The 26512-nt window shown below is 41.0% G+C and overlaps 1 protein-coding gene across 1 annotated transcript in view; it reads right to left on the bottom strand.

Annotated features, from left to right (window-relative positions):
- P2RX1 (purinergic receptor P2X 1) overlaps positions 1 to 26512 on the bottom strand; it is a 128124-nt gene that overhangs the window by 55136 nt on the left and 46476 nt on the right. Inside the window, exons 2-4 of the mRNA XM_040424853.1 lie at positions 11808 to 11955; positions 8109 to 8180; positions 7212 to 7278 (exon numbers count right to left, since the gene is read on the bottom strand). Of these exons, the coding sequence (XP_040280787.1) occupies positions 7212 to 7278; positions 8109 to 8180; positions 11808 to 11955 (287 nt within the window). The remainder of the gene's footprint in view (positions 1 to 7211; positions 7279 to 8108; positions 8181 to 11807; positions 11956 to 26512) is intronic.

The raw sequence follows: 26512 nt of genomic DNA, 5'->3' as shown, positions 1-26512 counted from the left end.
TTCCACTTGTCTGCCAGAATGCATATAAATCTCTACCAGACCCCATTATACTTAAAGGGGTTCTCCAAGTTCAGAGCTGAACCCGGTCATATCCCTTTCTTACCCCACTCAGCCCCTCTGAAATGAGTATCGGATCATTTCATGCTCCAATGCTCTCCCTTGCCCTGTGCTAAATCGCACAGGGCAAGGGCTTTTTCTGCAGATCTGGTGACACACCAGCTCTCTGCTAGGTGGAGGCTTCCACCTAGCAGTGAGACTGGTGTTGTCACCAGTACTAATGGGCGGGCTTTAGCGCTGCCCTAGCCTGTAAAAATCCCACCTATTTGTGCCGGTGACATCACCGAGAACACTGCTAGGTGGAAAAATGTAAGCAAAATAGCCCTTGCCCTGCGCGATACAGCACAGGGCAAGGGAGATCATTGGCGCATGAAATGCTCTGATGCTCATCTCAGAGGGACTGGGTGAAGAAGGGGATATGTCCGGGTTGAGATCTGAACCCGAACAACCCGGTTAATGGGGCTAGCAGACAGTTCTCCCGCATCCAGCAGCGTTGGATCCGGAGAATTCTCTGCTGGAACAGCCTGCTGGAATTTAAACCGGAGGTGTGAAAGTAGCCTTAGACATTTATGGCATATTCTGTGAATATGCTGTAAGGGAAAGATGATATAGGTGAAGCGAAACCTTCATTGTTTAATTATTAATGTCCAGAAAGATACTAATGTGTCAATGAAATTTACTTTCAAAGGACAATTTACAGTATGTTATAGCTGGTTAAAAAATGGCTGCTGTCTGAATATGTTAAAATCACATGTGGCACATTTTTTGATGAGGTGCAAAACTGTGGCAGAAATATGAGTGTCAGCCTTGGATTTCTTCCATGTATTCCATGATAAATATTTCAAAACGGTAACAATCTCTCATAGATTGACAAATAGTTTCATACATTTTTCCAGTCTGTTCGTCCTCAAGCAATGTACTAAAATTAGCAAACAACTTCTGCCTACTTGGATCAGTTATTAAAATAAAGAATAGGTCAAGAAATACAACACCTTCTGGCATCTGTCCATAAAGTGGTCACACAGAGTATACAAGGAACCGTGAGAAGAAAATGAAAGGTTCATTGATATAAAATATGTGATCTATACATGACATAACTACAAGTAAGAACAAGACTGTTATGGGATGGAAACTTAGAAATAATTCAAGCCAGAGTACTGTACAGAGAAAGCCCGGTACATATTCCTAATAAATGATATTTAGTGTATTTCATCTGGGAACTAGGTTAAATTTAGTTCATTATTACTCTGAGAACTGGCAAGCCAAGAAACATACCCACAAGTAGTTCCAACGAACACACCATCCAGTTAAGGGAATGTTACATTAAGTCACAGACTCTCACTGCATTTGTCTGGAAAAATGGTTTTCTGGTTGAATGTTTTCTATATAAATCCACAATCCGTCAAAATCTAAAAGAAATATTTTTCATGCACTGATGTGTAAATATATGCTGCTGAAGCTACAAAATGTTGAAAGATCCTTGGCAATACAATGAGTCACCTGTGTAACTTAGTGTGGCAACACTAAGTTACACAGGTCACAATTGCACAATGTCTAAAAATACACTATTATACACTTACTGAATGTAGAATATTTACAAGTGTTTGGAAAAAATGGCAAAATTGTGCAACATCTGTGGCAAAATATAAGTTGCTGGTGATGCCTTAAAATATGCTGTTGTACACTTAATGACTCTAGAAGCTTTGCAGTGGGTTTTTAGAAAAAAAAAAGGTGCAATTGTGCAACATCTGTAGCCAAAATATACCCTGTAGATGATGCAGTTATATACGCTTAATAGACACCTACAGGTGGTCACAATCTCAGGTACCCTTTGCTCAGGGGTATAGATTTATTAGCTGACTAGAGTGTGACACTTGGAACCTAGAATATTGAACCTTTTCACAATATTCTAATTTTAAGTTGCATTATTGCAACTCCTTTTAAGTTGCATTACTGAAATTTTTCAAGTTTCACCTGTATTAACAGTAGAAACTTTGCAATAGGTTTTTGGTTAAAAAAAACATTCAATCGTGCTTTATCTGTAGCAAAATATATGCTGTCGGTGATGCTCAAAAATACACTGTTGTACACTTATTAACTGTAGAACCTTTGCGGCAGTTTTTTTTGGGGAAAGAATTGTGCAATTGTGCAACCTCTGTGGCCAAAATATCAGTGGTTGAGCACAAAATGGCGTCTCAACTTGGGATCTCACATAGAGTCTAATAGATAAGTCAGTATCATCCCTCTTGATTGTCTGTGAGGCTGACTACAAGGAAATATGAACAAGCCCACTGGCCAGGGACCCACCCAGGGTAATGTGATCCTTCATCGTCCCTGCCCTGTGTACTGAATTTGATATCTAAAATCATAGGCACCATTTTGCATGATACTTCTGAATCAAATAAAAAAACTTCAACTTTTTTTGGAAGTACAGTTTTTGGGAAATTCTTAATAAATGTAATTAGTTTAGCATAACATCCCCATTTACAAACTATGCTAACAAATTATTATTTTAAATGGACATCAAATAAGATGGCACAAAAGTCAAATTACCAGCTGTCTCTGTTCAGTGCTGCATATACAGTCAGGTCCATAATTATTGGGACATCGACACAATTCTAAAATTTTTGGCTCTATACACCACCACAATGGATTTGAAATGAAACAAACAAGATGTGCTTTAACTGCAGACTGTCAGCTTTAATTTGAGGGTATTTAGAGCAGAAAATGAGTCCAGAGTTCATTTCAAGTGTGCTATTTGCATTTGGAATTTGTTGCTGTCAACTCTCAAAATGAGATCCAAACAGCTGTCACTATCAGTGAAGCAAGCCATCATTAGGCTGAAAAAACAAAACAAACCCATCAAAGAGATAGCAAAAACATTAGCTGTGGCCAAAACAACTGTTTGGAACATTCTTAAAAAGAAGGAACGCACCGGTGAGCTCAGCAACACCAAAAGACCCAGATGACCACGGAAAACAACTGTGGTGGATGACCAAAGAATTCTTTCCCTGGTGAAGAAAACACCCTTCACAACAGTTGGCCAGATCAAGAACACTCTCCAGGAGGTAGGTGTATGTGTGTCAAAGTCAACACAACAATCAAGAGAATACTTCACTAGAGTAAATACAGAGGGTTCACCTCAAGATGTAAACCATTGGTTTAAAAACAGGAAGGCCAGATTAGAATTTGCCAAACGACATCTAAAAAAAACTTCACAGTTCTGGAACAACATCCTATGGACAGATGAGACCAAGATCAACTTGTACCAGAGTGATGGGAAGAGAAAAGTATGGAGAAGGAAAGGAACTGCTCATGATCCTAAGCATACCACCATATCAGTGAAGCATGGGGGTGGTAGTGTCATGGCGTGGGCATGTATGGCTGCCAATGGAACTGGTTCTCTTGTATTTATTGATGATGTGACTGTTGGCAAAAGCAGCAGGGTGAATTCTGAAGTGTTTCAGGCAATATTATCTGCTCATATTCATACAAATGCTTCAGAACTCATTGGATTGCGCTTCACAGTGCAGATGGACAGTGACCCAAAGCATACTGCAAAAGCAACCAAAGAGTTTTTTAAGGGAAAGAAGTGGAATGTTATGCAATGGCCAAGTCAATCACCTGACCTCAATCCGATTGAAGTTGCATTTCAATTGCTGAAGACAAAACTGAAGGGAAAATGCCCCAAGAACAAGCAGGAACTGAAGACAGTTGCAGTAGAGGCCTGGCAGAGCATCACCAGGGATTAAACCCAACGTCTGGTGATGTCTATGCGTTCCAGACTTCAGGCTGTAATTGAAAGCAAAGGATTTGCAACCAAGTATTAAAAAGTGAAAGTTTTATTTATTATTATTATTCTGTCCCATTACTTTTGTAAAGTGGGAGGCACAAATGCAAACTGTTGTAATTCCTGCACCGTTCACCTGAGTTGGATGTACATACCCTCAAATTAAAGCTGACAGTCTGCAGTTAAAGCACATCTTGTTCGTTTCATTTCAAATCCATTGTGGTGGTGTTTAGAGCCAAAAATGTTAGAATTGTGTCGATGTCCCAATATTTATGGCCCTGACTGTATTTCTGGAGGATACATTTGCACAGTAAACTGGCCAATCTATGAAGAATAATGATGATTTTGCTCATTATCTTAATTGTTTCCAAAAATAAAAAAAACCTCTGTTGGAAGGTAGCTCTCCTATAAGTCAACGTTCAAAATTTTAACAGACCTTTGAGACATTATACAGGTGAAACTCGAAAAATTTGAATATTGTGCAAAGTTAATTTATTTCAGTAATGCAACATAAAAGGTGAAACTAATATATGAGATAGACTCATTACATGCAAAGCGAGATATTTCAAGCCTTTATTTGTTATACTGTATTATTATAGGTTATAGCCAAGCCAGTATCTCATCTGCAGACAACTTTTTGGGGTGATTGCCCCTCATCAGTGCAGAGTAGAGAAAGCTGGCTTAGACTACTTTTACACTAGCGGTTTTGCTGTATCCGTCAGGGTTCAGCAAAAACGCTTCCGTTACTGATAATACAACCATCTGCATCCGTTATGTACGGATCCGGTTGTATTATCTTTAACATAGCCAAGACGGATCTGTCATGAACTCCATTGAAAGTCAATGGGGGATGAATCAGTTTTCTATTGTGTCAGAGAAAATGGATCCGTCCCCATTGACTTGCATTGTGGGTCACGACTGATCTGTCTTGCTCTGCATCCCATGCTGCGGTTTGCTCTCTGGTATGAGAATGCAACCAAACAGAACAGAATGCATTTTGGAGCATTCCATTCTGTTCAGTTAAGTTTTGTCCCCATTAACAATGAATGGGGACAAAACTGAAGCATTTTATTCCGGTATTGAGATCCTATGACGTATCTCAATAATGGAAAATAGAAACGCTAGTGAGCTAGTTATCTGGGTGAGAGGCATTTGCAAGTGATCCAGGGGGTACTACCTGTATTTCACCTAGTAGGTGTAAGGAGTCTCCTTTTGGTGAGTTCTGCACTTTACAATATCAGGACATGAAGTTGAAAATTAATTCATAACTTATAGAAAAAGACCTCATACTAAAACATCTTAAAAGGGGTTTTACTGGGAGAATAAAAAATAAAAAAAGAGAAAAATGTTAAAAGAAATGTTCCTTGAAAAAGCCTTTGAGATTTGCCTTTTTGGATTTTTGTAAGATTATTGTGTCCATTAAAAAATGCTGTCTAGAAACTCATACTTTCCTTAAACTTAAAGGATGACTAGGGCTTTTTTTTTTTTTTTTGTAACATTTTGAGTACCAGTACAATAAAGTGCAGCTCAAAAGGATTGTCTAGGTCTTACTAAATGATCAGCTATCTCGATTCCTCAGTATAGAGCACCACTAACTGACTGACAGGGGTCTGACAACCCACACTCCTGCCGATCTGCTGTTTGGGTGTAGCTTGGCTCCAGAAGTACACAGCTCTGTCAAATGACTTTAGTGGGAGCACTGCTGTAGTAACAAGCTCTCTCCACTACACAGTTGCTGGTGCTGTGTAGTTTAGGTGCTGTAACTACACCCAAACCGCTGATCAGCATGGGGAGGGGTGTCGGACCCCCACCCATCAGCTTTTGCTGACCTAGAAAAGCTGGGGAACCTATTTAAGGACATTTTCACATGTCAGTGACCATATTGAGGATGCAAACACTAATCATTTTGCATTTGCAAAGGTCCAAGTTCAAGATGTGTCCCCCTATTACAGTGATGGTGAACCTTTTAGAGACCGAGTGCCCAAACTGAAACCCAAAGCCCACTTATTTATCGCCAAGTGCCAAGCCAGCAATTTAACCTGAATAGCAATATAGTATATTTTCCATGTATCATTTAGCTATAATAGCCTGCCTACATTCAATGCACTGCCTGTGCCATTCATAGTAAACACTGCGCTGATGAAGGACAGGAAAAATCAAAGGCATATTAGTACACCAAAGACTTTTTCAAGGGTGCGGGTGCCCACAGAGAGGGCTCTGAGTGCCTCCTCTGGCACCCGTGCCATAGGTTCGCCAACACTGCCCTATTATCTTCACAGTGATTGACCTTTTTTCTTTTTCTTACAAGCTTTTTATTCTATTCATTGAATCAGTGAAAAGGGGATCACAAATGGATGGCACATAATAGATTGGGTGCAAAATAGACCAAAGCAGTGCATGATCACCACTTTTCACAGTGGTAAAATACAGATGCAGTGGCATACCTCCAGTGGAGGCAGACCACACAATTGCTATGGGGCCCAGGGGAGAGGGGTCTGCTCTGAATTCCTTTCTGTTCACGATCTAAAAGCACTGCATTTTCATGCAGTCGCCAATAGGGGGAGCACAGTGCCAAGAGATTATTTTAGTTTCCAGTATATAGTAACTGTTTAAATTCCTGTGCACTGAGCTCCCTCTAGTGGTGGCTGCAGGCAGACAGCTGTATAAAAGAAGGGAAGCAGGAGATTTATCGATGTATTTTTGGCAGTTGTCTGGTGTAAATATTGAGAAATATGGTAGTCAAAATGAGCAGCATATTGATAAAGTACGTGTTCCACTTTTTCTGCAATTCAAGTCGATAAACTGGTTGAGGAGGGAGACTTTTTTATTGCTTTTTTTTTTTATTAAAATTGGTTCCACGTAATAAAATAAGTAAATTCATAAAAAATCAAGGGCACTGCACTTTGCGTTGCCTGAGAGTGATTGCCACATACGTATAGGAAACTGGGTGCGGCAGGGGGAGCACATACTAAGTTTTCCTATGGGGCCCGCTGAGAGCTGTGTACGGCCGTGCACAGACGTCTGAATATACATATACAATTCAATGGATCTATGGGCTGTCCGTAGAGAATGTGGGCAGCACACAGACGTGAAGGAATGATGTGAATAAGCCTTAACAGAAAAAGGGGGCATAAATGTAAGCACTTCTTTAGCACAGAAGAGAATGTAGCATTAACATTAGAATATACACACAATATGGAAGAGATTAATAATGATCAAAATTAATAATTAACACAATTAATAAATAATGCACATACTGTTATTCAGTGAATATGATTATATGGACATAAAGAATTTCTTAGCCACATATTCACCACTATCACCAGTATTTCTTAAAACATACTGTATGGCAACCATTGCATACCTTGGGTCAGCCGAGTAGATAATGCTATGCAGTCATCATTAGTTTTGCAAGGTGCTACATCAGGAAGCTGGAAAACATGAAGATTACTGATAAGAAATGCTGATGACTTTGCCTGCCATCACCACTACCCTATAGTCCGCATCTTGAGTACAGTATCCATTTTTACTATTTAAAAATGATTTAGTGCATTCTTCTAAGGACAGTTGGCAACAATAACCCTTAATGAAAAGAATCTGACCTTATTTGGCTCTAAATACGGTAGTTGCATATTCCCAGGCATATTCAGATAGATCATGTTTATCAGGGATCTTGTGTTGTAGAACTTTCTATTAATATAAATGTCTATCCCCCCATTTTTATCATCTGTCCCAAAGGACTCATTTCCATTGTAAAGAATTCCCACAATCACTGTTACATTTATTAAGAAATGTAGTGAACTCAAAATACTACATTTACCCTAGAAAGGAGGTCAACGAACCCCCAAAAGATGACCCTAAACCTTTCTACCCAAGCAAAAAACTTACAAAAATCCTAATGTACTACGTAAATCGTTTTGGACAACTACATCCAGTTTCCCAATTTGATGTTGCATTCGCAGCCAAAGGAACACGTAATAATGGGGTGAGATATGACCGCAATAATGTGACACTCAACACAGTTACATAGTTGAATAAGGACCATGATTGTCATACAATATTTACTCCTACAGAAGTTCAAGTCAGTGGAAGATAAAGTCATATATTCTATCTGGGTATGGCTGAATTTGGAATGTGGCCCTTGCTGGAGACAAAGTAAATTCTCGCTGCAAAATAAAAAAAATCATATTTCACCAAAAAAAAGAACCAAGCCCCCACAATAAGAAATCAACCCTTCTGTCCTATGATCTGTTGTAAATACCTCACTACAGTTTCCCATTTGTTGCTCTGGAGTAATTATGAAGTTCGTCATAACAACAAAAGAGCTGTCTCCCTGTGGAAAAAGCAGAGAATAACATACATTAGCAGAACACAGAAGGCTTCGGTAGCTCAAAGACATTCGTAATTTAAATGGAATGTAAACTGTACTCATGCCTGACCCCAGCGCATGATCTATTCAAACTGCTAAAAAAGTATTCACGCTTATAGCTTGTTTTTGACTGTTTTACAGGACAACCAACACGTGAAAGCTGCATTGAGTTAAAAAGACCCATAATTAGGGGTTTGAACTTTAGTATGAACATTCCTGATGATTGCCCCATATAAAAATGTCCACTGATCAAGCATCATTGATCACCTATTTTATGCGGACATTAAAATCATCTTTTGTCCGCAGCACATCGCCTTTTGTAAATGTGAACCATCTGCTGACAATTAAGAAACTGTGTGTGACAATCACATTTATGACTGTTCTTTCACATAAATTTTCCATGATTGCTCCATGTATATCGTTGATCAGCCATGATCATATGTCAGTATCAATGGGAAATGATAAAGATTAATATTTTACCATGACTATTATTAACTTCCATTTCTATTGGTATTACATTTAGACTGCTGTGTTCTAGCTGTATTCTGATATAACAATGTGTCCTGGTGATGCCCTAACAGATACCTGTACATTTTAAATACATTGCCAATAAAGTATTAGAATATAAAGATATTCCAAAACATTATAGATAAGTGGCATCCCCTAATGATGTGACTCTGGAATGTAAAATTAAATTAACAATCTTAAAACGACCTATCACATTAAGAATAAAATTCACATTGACCGGGGAGTGGATACAAAACTTACATGGTGTCCCCCTGTTCATCTTTTCAGCTGCAGATCTGCTGATTCAATTCATCTTCTGCTTTTTAGAGTACCTGATGCGCACTGGGCATCGGTAGTCCAAGACACTTCCTGCTTGTCCAGCCCTGCTTTTGGATTTGCCAGTGCTGCTCAAATTAGCAGTGCTGGCCATCTGAGGGCAGCAGGAAGTGCTTTGGACTACTAAATGCACAGTGAGTAAACAGCGGCATGCCCACCTTGGATGTCAGAAGAGGAGCCTGAGAATTGGCAGACCTGCAGCTGAAAATATGACAAAGAAAGTACTATGTAAGTGCTGTGTGTTACCTCGTTAATATGTTTGGGTTTTTTTAATCAGAGGGCTGCTTTAACCGCTTTAGGACAAAGACAGTTTTCATCTTAAGGACAATAAAAATATAATTTGTTTTACTTTTTATCTCCCTGAATTCAAACTGTAATAGCTGACCCCATCACTTCACTGCACCAAGTGAGGTGGCCAGCAGTAACTGTATCCAGCTAGAATCTAACTATATAGGTGACCAGGTTTATGCTTGGCTCTCCCTACTAAACTCTATAGAATAAGTTTTCACAGTTTCCATAGCTCCCATAGATTTCAATGAACAGTGAAAATATGAGTCCCCTCAGCTGCGACTAGAGGGAAAGCAGTCAACGCCAGTTTATAGTCAATCACTGAGTTCAAAGGAATCATTATAAATTAGTCCTCACTCAATTATTTCTAGTTAAGCTACTGCAGCTGAACAGGATATAAAAAGCTATGTGGAATTCAGTGATGTGTTTTTTTGTTTTGTTTTTTAACAGCACATGAACTGTTATTCCTTAATATATATATATATATATATATATATATATACGGTACATATATATATAAAGACCAAAGCACTCCAAGATAAAGGTGAAAATATCATCAAGCAAACTTTGCTCGAGAAAGGCTCATACTGAGCTGAAACGTTGCCTTGTCACATGGGTGAATAAAGCCTTGCATATTTTCACCTTTATCTTGGAGTGCTGCCCGTTTTTTGGTCTTTTTATACTGGGTAAGCTTTATCCCATTTTCTTTTTTCTTTCTCCCGGTGCTGCTATTTCTTTATATATATATATATATATATATATATATATAGTAAAAATATAGACAATATTAACAGTATATTATATATAACAGTTTTGTCATTAAGGGGTTTTCCAGTGTCATATAAAATTTTCCATATTTTGCATCATATACTTGTTTTTACTTCCTCTTTTATTGGCATCACTGCATTCTAGTAGGATGTTTACATGAAGAACTTCCTGCTGGGTTTGCTAAATAAACAAAGCATTCTTTGTCTGTAATGTTTCACAGGGCTTGCTCCGCCTAGCTAACATGGAGAGGAGAGGTTTAGGGGATGTGATTTCTACAGAGGCAGCAGTGTGGCAGGTGCAGAAAGCCATGAGAAACATTACAGAGCAAAGCATGCTGGGTTTGCTTAGAAACCCCACAGAAAGCTGATGAAAACAGGAAGTTATGCATGTAAACATCCTGCCAGAATGTAGTGATTCTGAGAAAAGGTTAAGGAAGGTTCTGACATGAAAAACAGGTGTATGGGGCAAAATAGGCAATGTTTGGGATACTCTGGGCAGCTAAAACTATTTTATTATGAAACTGGTGAACCACTTTAACTTCTGAACTAATTCATGTCATTGGGCTGTTGGCCAGTCATTCAACAGTTGTAGAAATATTTTACAATGTTCTTTACACTATCTGTTTTGACACTTCATAAAGTGATATTTAGAGGTCATTAAGTGCTCATGCACACGGCCATATGTATTTTGCGGTACGCAAAACATGGATCCGCAAAAAAAAGGATGAAATCCGTGTGATCTCTGTGTTGCATCCATTGTAACAAAGCCTGTTCTTGACTGCAAAACAGACAAGAATAGGACATGTTCTATTTTATTCTGGAACAACCAATCAAACCAATCAAACCTCAACAATCAATACACAAAATTCAAAGATGGGTTTAGCCAAATTAGATTAAAAAAAACATTTAGTACCACCAATAACCCCCCCAAAAAATTACAAAGAAAAAATATATATCAATAAAATATAAAGTTTATTATTAAATAATGACACCGTAAAAGATGAAGCCCAAACAGGGCTAATGGGACTAGGTCAATAGGGTAGCCAATAAAGATAAACAGATTTCAAAAGGTATATCCGTATAACCACTCAATATTATATTAATCAAAAATATCCCAAATATATCATATGGATTGCGCTGCATCAACAGGAGGCCCCACAGAAATAGCATAATTGCATGGGCAAAAATCACAATATAGAATATACAAGCAGTATAAATTCAATAAATCATATAGATATCCATATTGGCGATGGTCCCAATTATGCGCCATGTGGCAGAAACGCTCGATGCGCGTTTCGCTATACAGCTTCGTCAGGAGTCAGAATGTCTATATGATATATTTGGGATATTTTCGATTAATATAATATTGAGCGTTTATATGGATATACCTTTTGAAATCTGTTTATCTTTTTTGGCTACCCTATTGACCTAGTCCAATTAGCCCTATATTTTTCTGGAACAGACTTGTGGAACGGACACGGGAAGAAAATACGGTCGTGTGCATGAGCTCTAAGGCATATGAGCTCATCACTGAATTCATTCTAAGGAGCAGTATCAGCACACAATAGATAAACCTTATGGGTGAAGAGTAGGTTTCATCTATGAAGCTGTTTTTTCATTATGGTTTGGTTAAAGTTTACTTCAAATTTGTCATGTAGTATAGAAGTAAATAACAAAAAAAAGCATATTTTACCTGCGGAGGAAAAACATAGTCGGCAACATCCCAGATTTCTGTACCCATGTTAGAAACATTGGTAATAGCTATGCCTTTCATTTTTACAGAGACAGAGCTTATGATGTCATCTACAGCTTGGTAGCCTTTCTCATACAAGAACACCCATCTGAAGGCAAACAAGATTAAATTATGGTTAACACTAATATAGTTATACATGCAGCAGTAATTTTTAACTACATCAATATAACAGTATATGAGAAGAGGGAGACCAATGTTTAATCTACTGTATACACTATATACAAATGTTTTTGGCCTTCATGTTGACTTGCCATGACAGGATGCATCTCATAAATTGATTTTAAAAAAATGCAAGCGTATGCCATCATATTAAGATGTATTGATTGCAACCTGTCGGACACCCCAGACGCTTAGTAAGAAGGGGCCACGGTGCTGGTTTAGCATTGAGTAAACTTCACAATTTTAACCCCATTAGTTACGTGGCATCTAGTCACAGCTCTGAGCAGGGAGCTCATCTTCAGGCGGAAAGATAGAGCACTAAGAACCTATGCAATAGTCATATATTATCTTAGGGGAGTTGGCCTGGAGAGTTTTAATGACAATGGTAGATCACACAGAATGGCAGCTGACATCCTGACATCAGAAGAGCAAAAATGGAAGAAATACCCCAACAAAATGTGAAAATTTAACTTCAAATCACTATCAAAATTAGTGTTTAAATTCTAATCGTCTTGAATATTGGTAGTTATGGGTATATGTCCACAAGGATAGGACTGATTAAATGTATATACCTGTAATCAATGTCCTTGGGATAACAATGAATGTTATGTCCCATTTGGTAGATCACTTTTGAGAATTTTATTTGGTGGGTATTAGATCGGTGTTATTGGCAGCACATTGGGTTATATTTTTCATATAGGCAAAAGTTTTCTACTCTGTGTTAGAATCCATTTGATTTATGTAAGTCTTTGCTGTCCGCTGTTACAAGATGACCCAGGTCTAACTGAGCTACTGAGCACTGGACACTTACGGTAGGTGGATGTTCTTCAAAATGATCACTGGGGGCACCATAAGAAATATGTAATACAATATTCAGACACATAACCATTTTTTAGATGATTTCAAATAAAACATATGTTTTGCAAAATCTAACAGAGTAAAATAATATTTACTTGCGGTATAACAACTTGAATGCATTATTTAACTCTGTATAATTTAACAATTGTCACCAATTTAACAACTGTAAACTGAGTAGTTTTATGAATTGTTGTTGTATAGTGTTGATCAAGCATGCTCGGCCGAACAACAGTTCGGCTCGAGTATGGCGATGCTCGGCACATCGCGGTGTTCGGCCGAATACCGTGTGTGCTCGAGCGCGATGCTCGAGACTCCCCGCACGTTTGTTGGTTGCTACGCAGCCAATAAACGAGCAAGTAAGTACTGCCACTCACTGTAATGTCGTATCCATGTTGGTTACTGGCATTACAATGATTGGCTGTCAGGAACACGTCATCGGCTGCTATAAAGCACCCGATGACACGTGGTTCGGCTCAGTCTTAGTCAGGGAGAGCTGTGCTGTAGAAGGACAGATAGTATAGGGAATTGATTCAATTGAATTTTATTTTTTTGTTAGGCAGGGTTGGTGTTAGAGACCCAAAAGTCCTTTTAAGGACTATTGTTGTATCTGTCAGCAATATATATTTTTAGCGCAACCTGCGCTAAATAGCTTGCAATTGTTTGGCCGCTGCAGACAGCGACATTATCTGCTCTACATCTCCTGTGTAACGTGTGCGCAGCCTAAAAATATCTGTGACATCCAGTGTACTTTTTCCATAGATGGTGTCTGCTGTGGACAGTTAACATTACCTGCGCTACATCTCCTGTATAAAGTGTGAGCATACTAAAAATATCTGTGACACCCAGTGTACTTTTTCCGTAGACGCTGCGGACAGCGACATTATCTGCGCTACATCTCCTGTGTAACGTGTGCGCATACTAAAAATAGCTGTGACGTCCAGTGTACTTTTTCCGTAGACGGTATACGCTGCGAACAGTTACATTACCTGCGCTACATTTCCTGTATAACGTGTACGCATACTAAAAATATCTGTGACATCCAGTGTACTTTTTCCGTAGATGGTGTCCGCTGCGGACAGTTACATTACCTGCTCTACATCTCCTGCATAACGTTTGTGCATCCCAAAAATATCTGTGACATCCAGTGCACTTTTTCTGTAGATGCTGCGGACAGTGACATTACCTGCGCTACATCTCCTGTATAACGTTAGCCGCTGGTGACAGCAGCGACATTACCTGCGCTACATCTCCTTTATAACGTTGGCTGCAGTTGACAGCAGCGACATTACCTGCGCTACATCTCCTGTATAACATTAGCCGCTGGTGACAGCTGCGACATTACCTGCGCTACATCTCCTGTATAACGTCAGCCGCTGGTGATTGCAGCAACATTACCTGCGCTACATCTCCTGTATAACGTCAGCCGCTGGTGACAGCTGCGACATTACCTGCGCTACATCTCCTGTATAACGTCAGCCGCTGGTGATAGCAGCGACATTACCTGCGCTACATCTCCTGTATAACGTTAGCCGCTGGTGACAGCAGCGACATTACCTGCGCTACATCTCCTGTATAACGTTAGCCGCTGGTGACAGCTGCGACATTACCTGCGCTACATCTCCTGTATAACGTCAGCCGCTGGTGATAGCAGCGACATTACCTGCGCTACATCTCCTGTATAACGTTAGATGCTGGTGACAGCAGCGACATTACCTGCGCTACATCTCCTGTACGACGTTAGCCACTGGTGACAGCAGCGACATTACCTGCGTTACATCTCCTGTATAACGTTAGCCACTGGTGACAGCAGCGACATTACCTGCGCTACATCTCCTGTATAACATTAGCCGCTGGTGACAGCTGCGACATTACCTGCGCTACATCTCCTGTATAACGTCAGCCGCTGGTGATTGCAGCGACATTACCTGCACTACATCTCCTGTGTAACGTTAGCCGCTGGTGACAGCTGCGACATTTCCTGCGCTACATCTCCTGTATAACGTCAGCCGCTGGTGATTGCAGCGACATTACCTGCACTACATCTCCTGTGTAACGTTAGCCGCTGGTGACAGCAGCGACATTACCTGCGCTACATCTTCTGTATAACGTTAGCTTCAAGTGACAGCAGCGACATTACCTGCTCTACATCTCCTGTATAACATTAGCCACTGGTGACAGCAGCGACATTACCTGCGTTACATCTCCTGTATAATGTTAGCCACTGGTGACAGCAGCGACATTACCTGCGCTACATCTCCTGTATAACATTAGCCGCTGGTGACAGCTGCGACATTACCTGCGCTACATCTCCTGTATAACGTCAGCCGCTGGTGATTGCAGCGACATTACCTGCACTACATCTCCAGTATAACGTTAGCCGCTGGTGACAGCTGCGACATTTCCTGCGCTACATCTCCTGTATAACGTCAGCCGCTGGTGACAGCAGCGACATTACCTGCGCTACATCTCCTGTACGACGTTAGCCGCTGGTGACAGCAGTGACATTACCTGCGCTACATCTTCTGTATACCGTTAGCTTCAAGTGACAGCAGCGACATTACCTGCTCTACATCTCCTGTATAACATTAGCCACTGGTGACAGCAGCGACATTACCTGCGCTACATCTCCTGTATGACGTTAGCCGCTGGTGACAGCAGCGACATTACCTGCGCTACATCTCCTGTATGACGTTAGCCGCTGGTGACAGCAGCGACATTACCTGCGCTACATTTGTAAGTGGTTTGGGGTGAGCTGGACCGCAGAGTGAAGGCAAAAGGGCCAACAAGTGCTAAGCATCTCTGGGAACTCCTTCAAGACTGTTGGAAGACCATTTCAGGGGACTACCTCTTGAAACTCATCAAGAGAATGCCAAGAGTGTGCAAAGCAGTAATCCAAGCAAAAGGTGGCTACTTTGAAGAACCTAGAATATGACATATTTTCAGTTGTTTCACACTTGTTTGTTATGTATATAATTCCACATGTGTTAATTCATAGTTTTGATGCCTTCATAGTCATGAAAATAAAGAAAACTCTTTGAATGAGAAGGTGTGTCCAAACTTTTGGTCTGTACTGTACGTCACTCTATATCCCTCCTACTGGTCCCTCCAATGGTGTCTGTAATTCACTGCTCCTCACTTACCACCTGACCAATTGCAGGGCATGTGGGCGATCCTTGAATGGCGTCCTGTGCTTGAACATGTTGTGCCAAGACTTAGAAGACCTGTGAAAAGAAAGAGCCTGCACTGAGTCTGCGCTTCAACTAAGATAGAAAGGGCGAATGGGTAGTCGAATGTCCTGCGCGATCCAGCTGTGCGTCGGGACTTTGAAAACCCACCACCATCGCTGCTCCACTGCACGCGCGCGCACAAACTTAGAAAAAAAGCAGGCCATGTTGATCAACAACTGCTATTTGCTATTCTGGCTTGATTGTGGGGAATTAGTACCAAAATGCCCTTTTATAAGGTCTTGACTCTATTAGATAGATCTATAATGGCGTCATACAGATCATATGTATATTATAAATTATAAATGTGACCCAATGAATAAATATATGAATAAAAATGAAAATAAATATGATTATAAATATAAATTAGAATTGACTCTTCTTTTATACATTCCATATACATATATATATTATAAATGCATATTGCATATAGAATAATTCAATAAAGTGATACTAATACTGCTAATACCCATCTCCTGTACCCCCTATAGACAAAAAAAACATAATAGTGTGAATGTATCTAAACCTCATATATGCCACCTTTAGATAAACATAGTGTATCATAGAAATAATGAATAAATACACAAATTAAATATCAGAAATTATGTGTTATATATATTAAATACATTAATGTATTATACAAATCGTGTATTTTAGTAAAATGAAAATATGTGACAATAATAATGTATTATGTACACAATAATCATGCACCGTGTACACAGTGCCCAATATGCTATCATATTTGCACAAGTCAAAAATTCTAGTAGGTGAATAGATGGTATTGCGTGTGTGTGTCTTATATAAATTTAACTACAAAGACAATGGCTTAATTATGGCTCACCCAAAACTTTATTGGACTGATACTATCATTATAAATAAAACCATCAACAAAAACCTACAAAAATGAAGAAATAGTAAAGCCTTCATTGAGGCCATTGGGACTAAGGCTATCCAGCCTATAGATTCACTTGGTTTCTTCTTGAAGTAGCAGTCTGTCATGATTTTCTTTTCTTACCCCAAGTGATTTCTTACAAATGCCCCAAAAAGAGAGACATTTGGGATCTCCTGAGTGACATTGTCTCACATGTCTCGATATAGGTGTATCAGCTTTTGTATTTATGCTAGAAGAAAAATGGATTGCGCTGCAGGAGAGTATGCTAAAAATAATCCAAGTCTCAAAGTTATTTGTATTTTCTTCCTATGTAAATCTTCGGTCAAATGGATTCATCCATATACATCAAACACAAACTGGAATGTGGAATTCTGAAATAAAATAGAGACCGCACAATGGTGTAGTAACTTCTGAAAGAGTGCAACCTGAACACAGGTTATACTCACAAAACTCAGATGGTAATAAGCGTAAAGGACTGGCTCAGCGCTGTCATGGACCCAGGAGCTGCACACCTCAGATGCCGTTCACCAGACCAGACGGACAGACAGGATCTTTAGCCGTTTACACAAGCACAAGCCGGATCTCCAAGTGAAAACCACTTAGGCAAGATGTCAAACTTTACACTCTTCAAAGTCTCGGAAGAAAGATATCAACCAATGGTGAGGTACATACCACAATGTTGAATAAAAAGGATTTATTATACTCACCGGTGAGTATAATAAATCCTTTTTATTCAACATTGTGGTATGTACTTCACCATTGGTTGATATCTTTCTTCCGAGACTTTGAAGAGTGTAAAGTTTGACATCTTGCCTAAGTGGTTTTCACTTGGAGATCCGGCTTGTGCTTGTGTAAACGGCTAAAGATCCTGTCCGTCCGTCCGTCTGGTCTGGTGAACGGCATCTGAGGTGTGCAGCTCCTGGGTCCATGACAGCGCTGAGCCAGTCCTTTACGCTTATTACCATCTGAGTTTTGTGAGTATAACCTGTGTTCAGGTTGCACTCTTTCAGAAGTTACTACACCATTGTGCGGTCTCTATTTTATTTCAGAATTCCACATTCCAGTTTGTGTTTGATGTATATGGATGAATCCATTTGACCGAAGATTTACATAGGAAGAAAATACAAATAACTTTGGGACTTTGATTATTTTTAGCATACTCTCCTGCAGCGCAATCCATTTTTCTTCTACTTTACTGTGTGGACTTTTTGCTCACTTGTGTCCAGGATTTTGCAGCGCTAGAGGGTTAAATATTTGAACAGAAATTGTACCTTATTTTTCCTATTTGTATTTATGCTGCCTATATGTTGACAGATTCTCCGTCTAAATTCCTGAATTGTCTTGCCCACATAGATCTTCTTGCAGGGGCATTGAGCTATATAAACAATGCCTACAGTCTGACAATTAATAAACTCTCTGATTTCGTATTGCCTGTTATCCAGAGGGTTGGCAAACACCATTGTTTTCTTAAGAAAATAACAAAAAGTGCACCTACCACATGGGTATGTGCCCACCACATTTGATTTGAGCCAAGTGATCTTTTTTGGCTCTGACTGATAGAGACTATGAACCAAATTTTTTCCTCTCCTATGTGTGATAACCTCGTGTGGTTATCACATCCCGTAGATCATTGTCTGCCTGAAGTACATGCCAGTACTTATTCAGGACTTGGTACACTCTTTGATTCTGAGCATCATAGGTCCCTATACATCTGATAACATGCGACGAAGAGACTGTAGGCTTATCACAGAGCAAATCAGATCGATTCATACCTTTGGCCTGTGCAAAGGCCTTATGCAAGACGTTCTTGGGATAGCCTCTTGCCCTGAACCTTTGAAAGAGGTCATTACTCTCTTGCAAAAAGGACAAATCTACAGTGCAATTTCTACGAGCTCTAATATATTGGCAAGTAGGTATGCCCTTTTTCAGTGATTGCGGATGGTAACTCTGCAAGTCCACCGAAATCTGAAGATCCAGGAAAGTAAGCTTATGTTCATCGATTTCGGATGTAAATTTCATCCCTATATTATTCTGATTAAGTGCACGAACAAACTTGTGAAATAATTCTGTGGCGCCATCCCAAAGAATAATGACATCATCAATGTACCTACCCCAAAATAAAATATGATCCGTGAAGGTTTGATAATTTTCGTGAAAACAATAGAATTTTCCCACCACCCTAAAAACTGATTTAGCATAATTTGGTGCACATTTACTTCCCATAGCAGTGCCATTCAGCTGTAAATATAAGTGTCCATTAAAGAGAAAATAATTACGAGTTAACAAAAACTGTAACAAAGTAATAACAAATGTGTTGTATGTATAAAACTGTTTCCCTTTCATGAATAAAAATGAAGAAGTTGCCTGAATTCCCAAGTCATGTCTAATGCTTGTACAGTGAGGAACAGAAGTATTTGAACACCCTGCAATTTTGCAAGTTCTCCCATTTAGAAATCATGGAGGGGTCTGAAATTCACATTTTAGGTGCATTCCCACTCAGAGACAGAATAAAAAAATAAGGAAATCACATTGTATTTGTCTTGCACTGCTGAACATAAGTATTTGAACCCCTAAGAAAATCAGTGTTAATATTTGGTACAGAAGCCTTAGTTTGCAATTACAGAGGTCAAGCGTTTCCTGTAGTTCTTGACCAGGTTTGCACACACTGCAACAGGGATTTTAGCCCACTCCTCCACACAGATCTCCTCTATATCTGTCAGGTTTCGGGGCTGTTGCTGAGCAACACAGAGTTTCAGCTCCCTCCAAAGATGCTCTATTGGATTTAGGTCTGGAGACTGGCTAGGCTATTCCAGAACCTTGATATGCTTCTTACGGAGCCACTCCTTGGTTATCCTGGCTGTGTGCTTTGGGTCGTTGTCATGCTGGAAGACCCAGCCACGACCCATCTTCAATGCTCTTACTGAGGGAAGGAGGTTGTTGCTCAAAATCTCACAATAAATGTCCCATTCATCCTCTCCTTAATACAGTGCAGTCGTCCTGTCCCCTTTGCAGAAAAGCACCCTCAAAGCATGATGTTACCGTCCCCATGCTTCACAGTAGGGATGGTGTGATGAAAAGAAGCAGAAAGCCACAGACAACCTCCAGAGTTCTAGGAAGAAAGCATCCCCTGAGAAATCATCTGTGAGTTGTGAGTTAGGTCCAGAGACCCAGGAGAAGCCATTCCTCCTCAGCTAGTCTGTCCCCACAAAGCAGAAGGTACAGAAAAGTACATAAGATTAATTCCTGCCACAGTTACAGAGCTACCAAGCAGACGTCCTATCCTGCAGGCTCCCTATATATCAAGCAGAAGCATTTATTCCTGCCAATGATTGACAAAACCTGCTGGGACCAGAGACCAAAGCTGTATACTGCTTGGATACAAGTCATCTTCAGTAAAGGAAGGTTTGAACTTCACCTAAAGGTCTGGACATCATTTCTGCTGCAAAATTCCTCTATTACTCCTACTATCACTACGCTCACATTTATTGCAAGTTAGCAAGGAGCCAGGAGTCCAGCCGTACCCAGGTAGGAGACACCGTTGACACAATTATCATCACCCTATAGAGACATTATAGGCCATTACACCACTCTGGCATTCCTAATCTGGGACGTGTGTTATAACACCTTGGAAGGGCACTGGGGTAGTACCCTGCACATGCTGCAATTGGCGTCACGACAAATACAGAACTATTATCCACCCGTATCCTGGCCAATTCCATAAGTGGCATCAGTGTACCCATTCCTGGTCACTGCACAATGACATTACCTAATTCTCTTAGGATACAGGGGTGTATGCCATCTGCTCCCAGCGATTTGTCTATTTTAATATTTTTAAGATGCCGCTGTACTTCTTCCTGGGTCAGACAGGGTACTTTTAATGGGGAATTTACTTTCACATTCTGCATTTCATCTGACAGTTTATTTTCCTCAGTGAATACAGTGGAGAAAAAATTTTAACAGTTGCACATGTGCACTCCTCTGTAAAGGTTATAGTGCATTTTAGGTTTAACCTAAAATTTCACCCACAAGCCAAATATCCCTAACTTTTTGTGAGTAGTGAATATATTACATGGGTATGATCAAAATTGGTTCCTATTGTTTTCAACCCGAATGTTTTACAAATTGCATCTTCAACATGAGAAAAAGCCTTTGATTAGCCTTGATCACCTTTATGTTTCTGCGGTAACATACTATTCACTGTTGCATTGGCGTACTGTGCCCACTGCTGCCTCACTCCCCCTTGTGGGAACAGGCACTGTGCTACTTATTCAGCTAGCCTCTCTGACCATTCAGCTGCCCAGGTCTGCTCTAATTCCTTCTCCTACCACTGGCAGTTCCAGTATAGTTTGCAGCCTGCAGCCTGCTTTCTGAGGGTATGGCCATCCATAGGGCATGCACACATTCTCTCCTGGCCTCTTAAAGGCCCAGCATATGTGCATCCAATTCCTTCTCCAGCCTATGGTATGCGGTCCCTTACAACAACTTTTGCCGGACCCCTTGGGGCATCGCCCTGGTGTCTCTGATCCCCATGGGTCTTCCGTCAACTACACCAGTACTATATGAAAAGGTACCAGCCTGGTGGCTGCCCTGCAGTGAATACCAGATTCCTGTATAAGGGTTAAAAGGTAAAAACCAGGGGACTGCCAGGATAGCCCAAAGTCAAACAGGTTATTTGTTACAGTGGGTGTCATGGTTCCTCCCGTGACAGATGTCAGGAGATCAAGGAGACTGGCAGAGTGTGGAGGAATCTAACAGCCTCTTTGATTACTCTTGATTCAGTGTTGTTGTTCTTAATGACCACATCCCTTGTTTCAGGTGTAGCCTATTTAGTTTTACCCCACCCTTCTGATTGTGCAGTAAGATAGCTTCATTTGGTTTTGGAAGAGCTGGTGTGTGGTCCTCTCTGGAATTCCTGCTCGTCCATTTCATTACAGAAGTTGTGTCGCATTTGTTTGTGTTTTGTTTTCCCTTCCTCGTTGGTTGTTACTAGCCCTCAGGGAGATGCTTGTTTCTTCATTTGGGAAGGAACGGGTTGTCTCAGCCCTGCCAATATCCATAGGGATCTTTAGGATCTCCAGGGTCCCAGGTTACATGGTATAGGCATTCCTACCTTCAAGGGGTGCCCATACGGTTAGGCGTCAGGGCCAGGAGTAGTATTCTCTAGGAGGTAACCATTTCCTTTCCCTAGCATTAAGGCCTAGTGGCTTTCCCTTTACCTCCTGGTTGTCAGTGTGGTGTTTCCTCTTATACTTCATCTGTGACATTATCTTACCGCCCAAAAAAACTAAATTTTTGTTCAGGTCAGTGCAGCTATGGATCCTATGTCTGCACTGGTCGGACAGCTGCAGGGACTGTCTTTGGAGGTAGCAGACCTCCACGTGACAGTCTTGCAGATTCAGAGACCACAGGCGGCTGGTTCCGGTGGTGGGTACCAGGCCTGCCCTGAACCTAAGGTTGCCCTCCCAGACAGATTTTCCGGGGGTAGTGGCAATTTCATTCAGTTCAGGGAGTTGGGTAAATTGTACTTTAAACTGCGTCTATACTCTTCTGGGGATGAGTGTCAATGTGTGGGTATGATCATTTCATTGCTTAAAGATGATGCCCAGTCTTGGGCTTTTTCTCTGCCAACCGAATCACCATCCCCCAGTCGGTAGATAAATTTTTTAGAGCCTTGGGTCTTATTTACGATGACCTGGATTGGATCTCTCAGGCCGAGACCAAGTTATGTGGTTTACTGCAGGGAGAGAGCGCTCTGCGGAGATCTATTGCTCTGAATTTAAGAGATGGGCTACGGATACGGAGTGGAATGATGCTGCTCTCCGTAGCCAGTTCTGTCAGGGTCTATCTGAGAGGCTGCAGGACACGTTGGCCTTTCATGAAAAACCTGAGTCATTAGAAGCAGCTATGTCCCTTGCTGTATGTCTTGATAGATGCCTGAGGGAGAGATCTAAGGGTTCTCACCCTCAAGAAATACTGTCAAATAAGGTAGCGGCTTCCTTTGACACTTATGGTGGAGAGACACCTGTGGTTACGACTTGTGATGAGCCTATGCAGTTAGGGGGAGCTACGCCTGGGACTGCTGGCAAGAGCTTTAGTCATATGAAGGGAGTCTGTTTTTGTTGTGGAAAGGAGGGACATTTTGTGAATATTTATCCGTACATTCAGCGTCAAGGTGAAAAAGAAAACGTTTAATCCCCAAATTATTATTGGCGGTGTGGGTGGGGAGCAAGAAAACGTACTTTTGTCATTTACTGGTAGTACCCGATTTCTCCTGTCTGCCGAGGTGGCGCTCGAGTCCAAAACTGTGGAAATCGAGGTATTAATCGACAACTGTCTTAATACATCATTCTCTGTGGTTACCACTAAAACTGTACCCTAGTTCATTTCCAAATTTTCTGATGTATTTTCTAAGAGTGGTAACCAGGAGTTACCTCCGCATCGGGAGTATGATTGTCCCAGCAATCTTATTCCCGGAGCTAAACTGCCCAAATCTTGGTTGTATAATCTTTCGGAACCCGAAAGAAAGGCCATGCGAGAGTATATCACCGAGAGTTTGGCGAAGGGACATATCAGACCATCCAAATCCCCAGTGGTTGCTGGGTTTTTCTTTCTAAACAAAAAGGATGGTACTCTTAGGCCATGTCGGGACTTCCGTGAGCTCAACCGTATTACCATCCGTGATCCTTACCCCTTTCCTTTAATTCCGGATTTGTTTAATCAGATTGTCGGTGCCAAGGTGTTCTCTAAATTGGATCTGAGGGGGGCATATAATTTGGTAAGGATAAAGGAGGGGGACAAATGAAAGATGGCTTTTAATACCCCTGAGGGTCATTTTGAAAATGTGGTCATGCCTTTTGGGTTAACCAATGCTCCAGCGGTTTTTAAACACTTTTTCAATGACATCTTTCATCATCTGGTGGGCAGGTTTGTTGTTGTATATCTGGGTGGCATACTCATTTATTCTCCAGACATGGAGACTCATCAGGATCACGTGAGATAGGTGTTACAGATCCTAAGGGAGAATAAATTGTATGTTAAGGCTGCTCACACTTGCGTTTGTCAGATCTGTCATGTGCTCTCACAAGCAGTTAAAAAAAGATCAGTTTTGCCCTAATGCATTCTGAATGGAAAAGGATCTGCTCCGAATGCATCAGTTTGCCTCAGATCAGTCTGCATTCCGTTCTGGAGGCAGACACCAAAACGCTGCCTGCAGCATTTTGCTGTCCGTTTGACGAAGTTGAGCCAAACGGATCTGTCCTGGCACACATTGTAAGTCATGGGGATGGATCCGTTTTCTCTGACTCAATCTGGCACAATAGAAAACAGATCCGTCTCCCATTGACTTTCAATGGAGTTCATGATGGATCCGTCTTGGCTATGTTACAGAAAATACAAACTGATCCGTTCATGATGGATGCATGCGGTTGTATTATTGTAACGGATCAGTTTTTACAGATCCATGGCGGGTCCGCCCAAAACGCGAGTGTGAAAGGAGCCTAAGATAAAAAGTGTGTATTTACAGATCAGCAAGTGCAATTCCTGAGTTACCTGCTCTCATCCTCAGGTTTTCGTATGGATCCCGAGAAAGTCCGTGCTGTGTTGGATTGGGATCGACCCGAAAATCTGAAAGCGCTTATACGTTTTTTGGGGTTCACCAACTACTACTATAAATTTATCCTGAACTATTCGACTGTGGTTAAACCTTTAACAGACATGTCTAGGAAAGTTGCCAATATCGCTGATTGGTCTGATGCGGCATTACAAGCCTTTTCTGCAGTGAAGGAATGTTTTGCTTCAGCCCCTATTCTGGTACAACCGGATGTGTCACAGCCATTCATTGTAGCGGTTGAAGCCTCCGAGGTAGGGGTCGGAGCAGTTTTGTCGCAGGGTCCTTCACCTAGTAATTGGTGCCCTTGTGCTTTTTCTCAAAAAAAAAACTCTCGACTGCTGAAAGAAATTATGATGTAGGTAATAGAGAATTGCTGGCCATTAAGTTGGCTTTTGAGGAATGGCATCGTTGGTTAGAAGGAGCAATTCATCCTATTACGGTAATTACTGATCACAAGAATCTGGCTTACCTGGAGTCGGCTAAATGATTGAACCCAAGGCAGGCCAGATGGTCGTTGTTTTTCACCAGATTTAACTTCATTGTCACCTATCGCCCTTGGGGTTAAGAACGTCAAGGTGGATGCTGTGTCACGCAGCTTTCCTGGGGGGGTGATTCTAAAGATCCTAGTCCTATTTTGTCTGAAGAGGCAGTCATATCCGCCCTATATCCTGATCTTGAGGCAAAGGTGTTAGAGGAACAGGAGGATGCACCAGGCTCTTGTCCTTCGGGGAAATTGTTGGTTCCCTCCGAATTCCGTCACAAGTTGTTCGAGGAAGATCACTGTACGGTGCTTGCTGGACACCCTGGCAGCAGATCCACTGTCGATCTCATCTCTCGTAGATTTTGGTGGCCGGGGTTGCGTAAGTGTGTTGAGGACTATGTGTCAGCCTGTTGTACCTGTGCACGTGCTAAGGTGACACATACTCGGCCTTCCGGATCCCTTTCTCTGTCCAGACCTTGGACTCATTTGTCCATGGATTTTATCACGGATTTACCGAATTCTGCGGGAAAAAACTTGATTATTGTGGTAGTTGATCGTTTTAGTAAGACGGCGCATTTTATAGCATTATCTGCTCTACCTAATGCCAAAACTCTTGCACCGGTGTTTGTCAATAACATTGTGAAACAACATGGCATTCCCTCTGATTTGGTGTCTGATCGGGGGACTCAGTTTGTTTCCAGATTCTGGAAGGCGTTCTGTACTCAACTGGGGGTACAATTGTCCTTTTCTTCGGCTTTTCATCCCCAGTTGAATGGACAGACTGAGCACACTAATCAGAATCTGGAGACTTACTTGAGATGTTTTGTTTCAGAGAATCAGGAGGAGTTGTCTTCATTCTTGTCGTTAGCTGAGTTTGCCATTAATAACCGTAGGCAGGAGTCCACTGATAAGTCGCTGTGTTTTTTGGGGCATATGGGTTCCATCCGCAGTTTGGCACATTTTCTGGTTCTCAAACTTCCGTTATTCCTGAAGAGAAACGATTTTCCTCTTCTTTGTCTTCTATTTGGTGGAAAATGAAAAATAATCTAAAAAAAGATTGGCAACAATAGAGGAAATCAAGAGGGGCCTGGATGTATTTCTGGAGCTTAATAATATTACAGGCTATAGCTACTAGAGAGGGGTCGTTGATCCAGGGAGTTAGTCTAATTGCCTGATTGGAGTCGAGAAGGAATTTTTTATTCCCCTAAAGTTGGGAAAATTGGCTTCTACCTCACAGGTTTTTTTTTTGCCTTCCTCTGGATCAACTTGCAGGATAACAGGCCGAACTGGATAGACAAATGTCTTTTTTCGGCCTTATGTACTATGTTACTATGTAACAAGTATAAGCGTGTGGCTGACAGGAGACGTATGAATAGTCTGGACCTGAGAGTGGGAGATTCTGTGTGGCTGTCCACAAGAAAC

The sequence above is a fragment of the Bufo bufo genome, chromosome 3, assembly GCF_905171765.1.
Source record: "Bufo bufo chromosome 3, aBufBuf1.1, whole genome shotgun sequence".
NCBI lineage: Eukaryota > Metazoa > Chordata > Amphibia > Anura > Bufonidae > Bufo > Bufo bufo.
The sequence above is the reverse complement of the archived record's forward strand: the minus strand, read 5'-3'. Positions and strand labels throughout refer to the sequence as shown.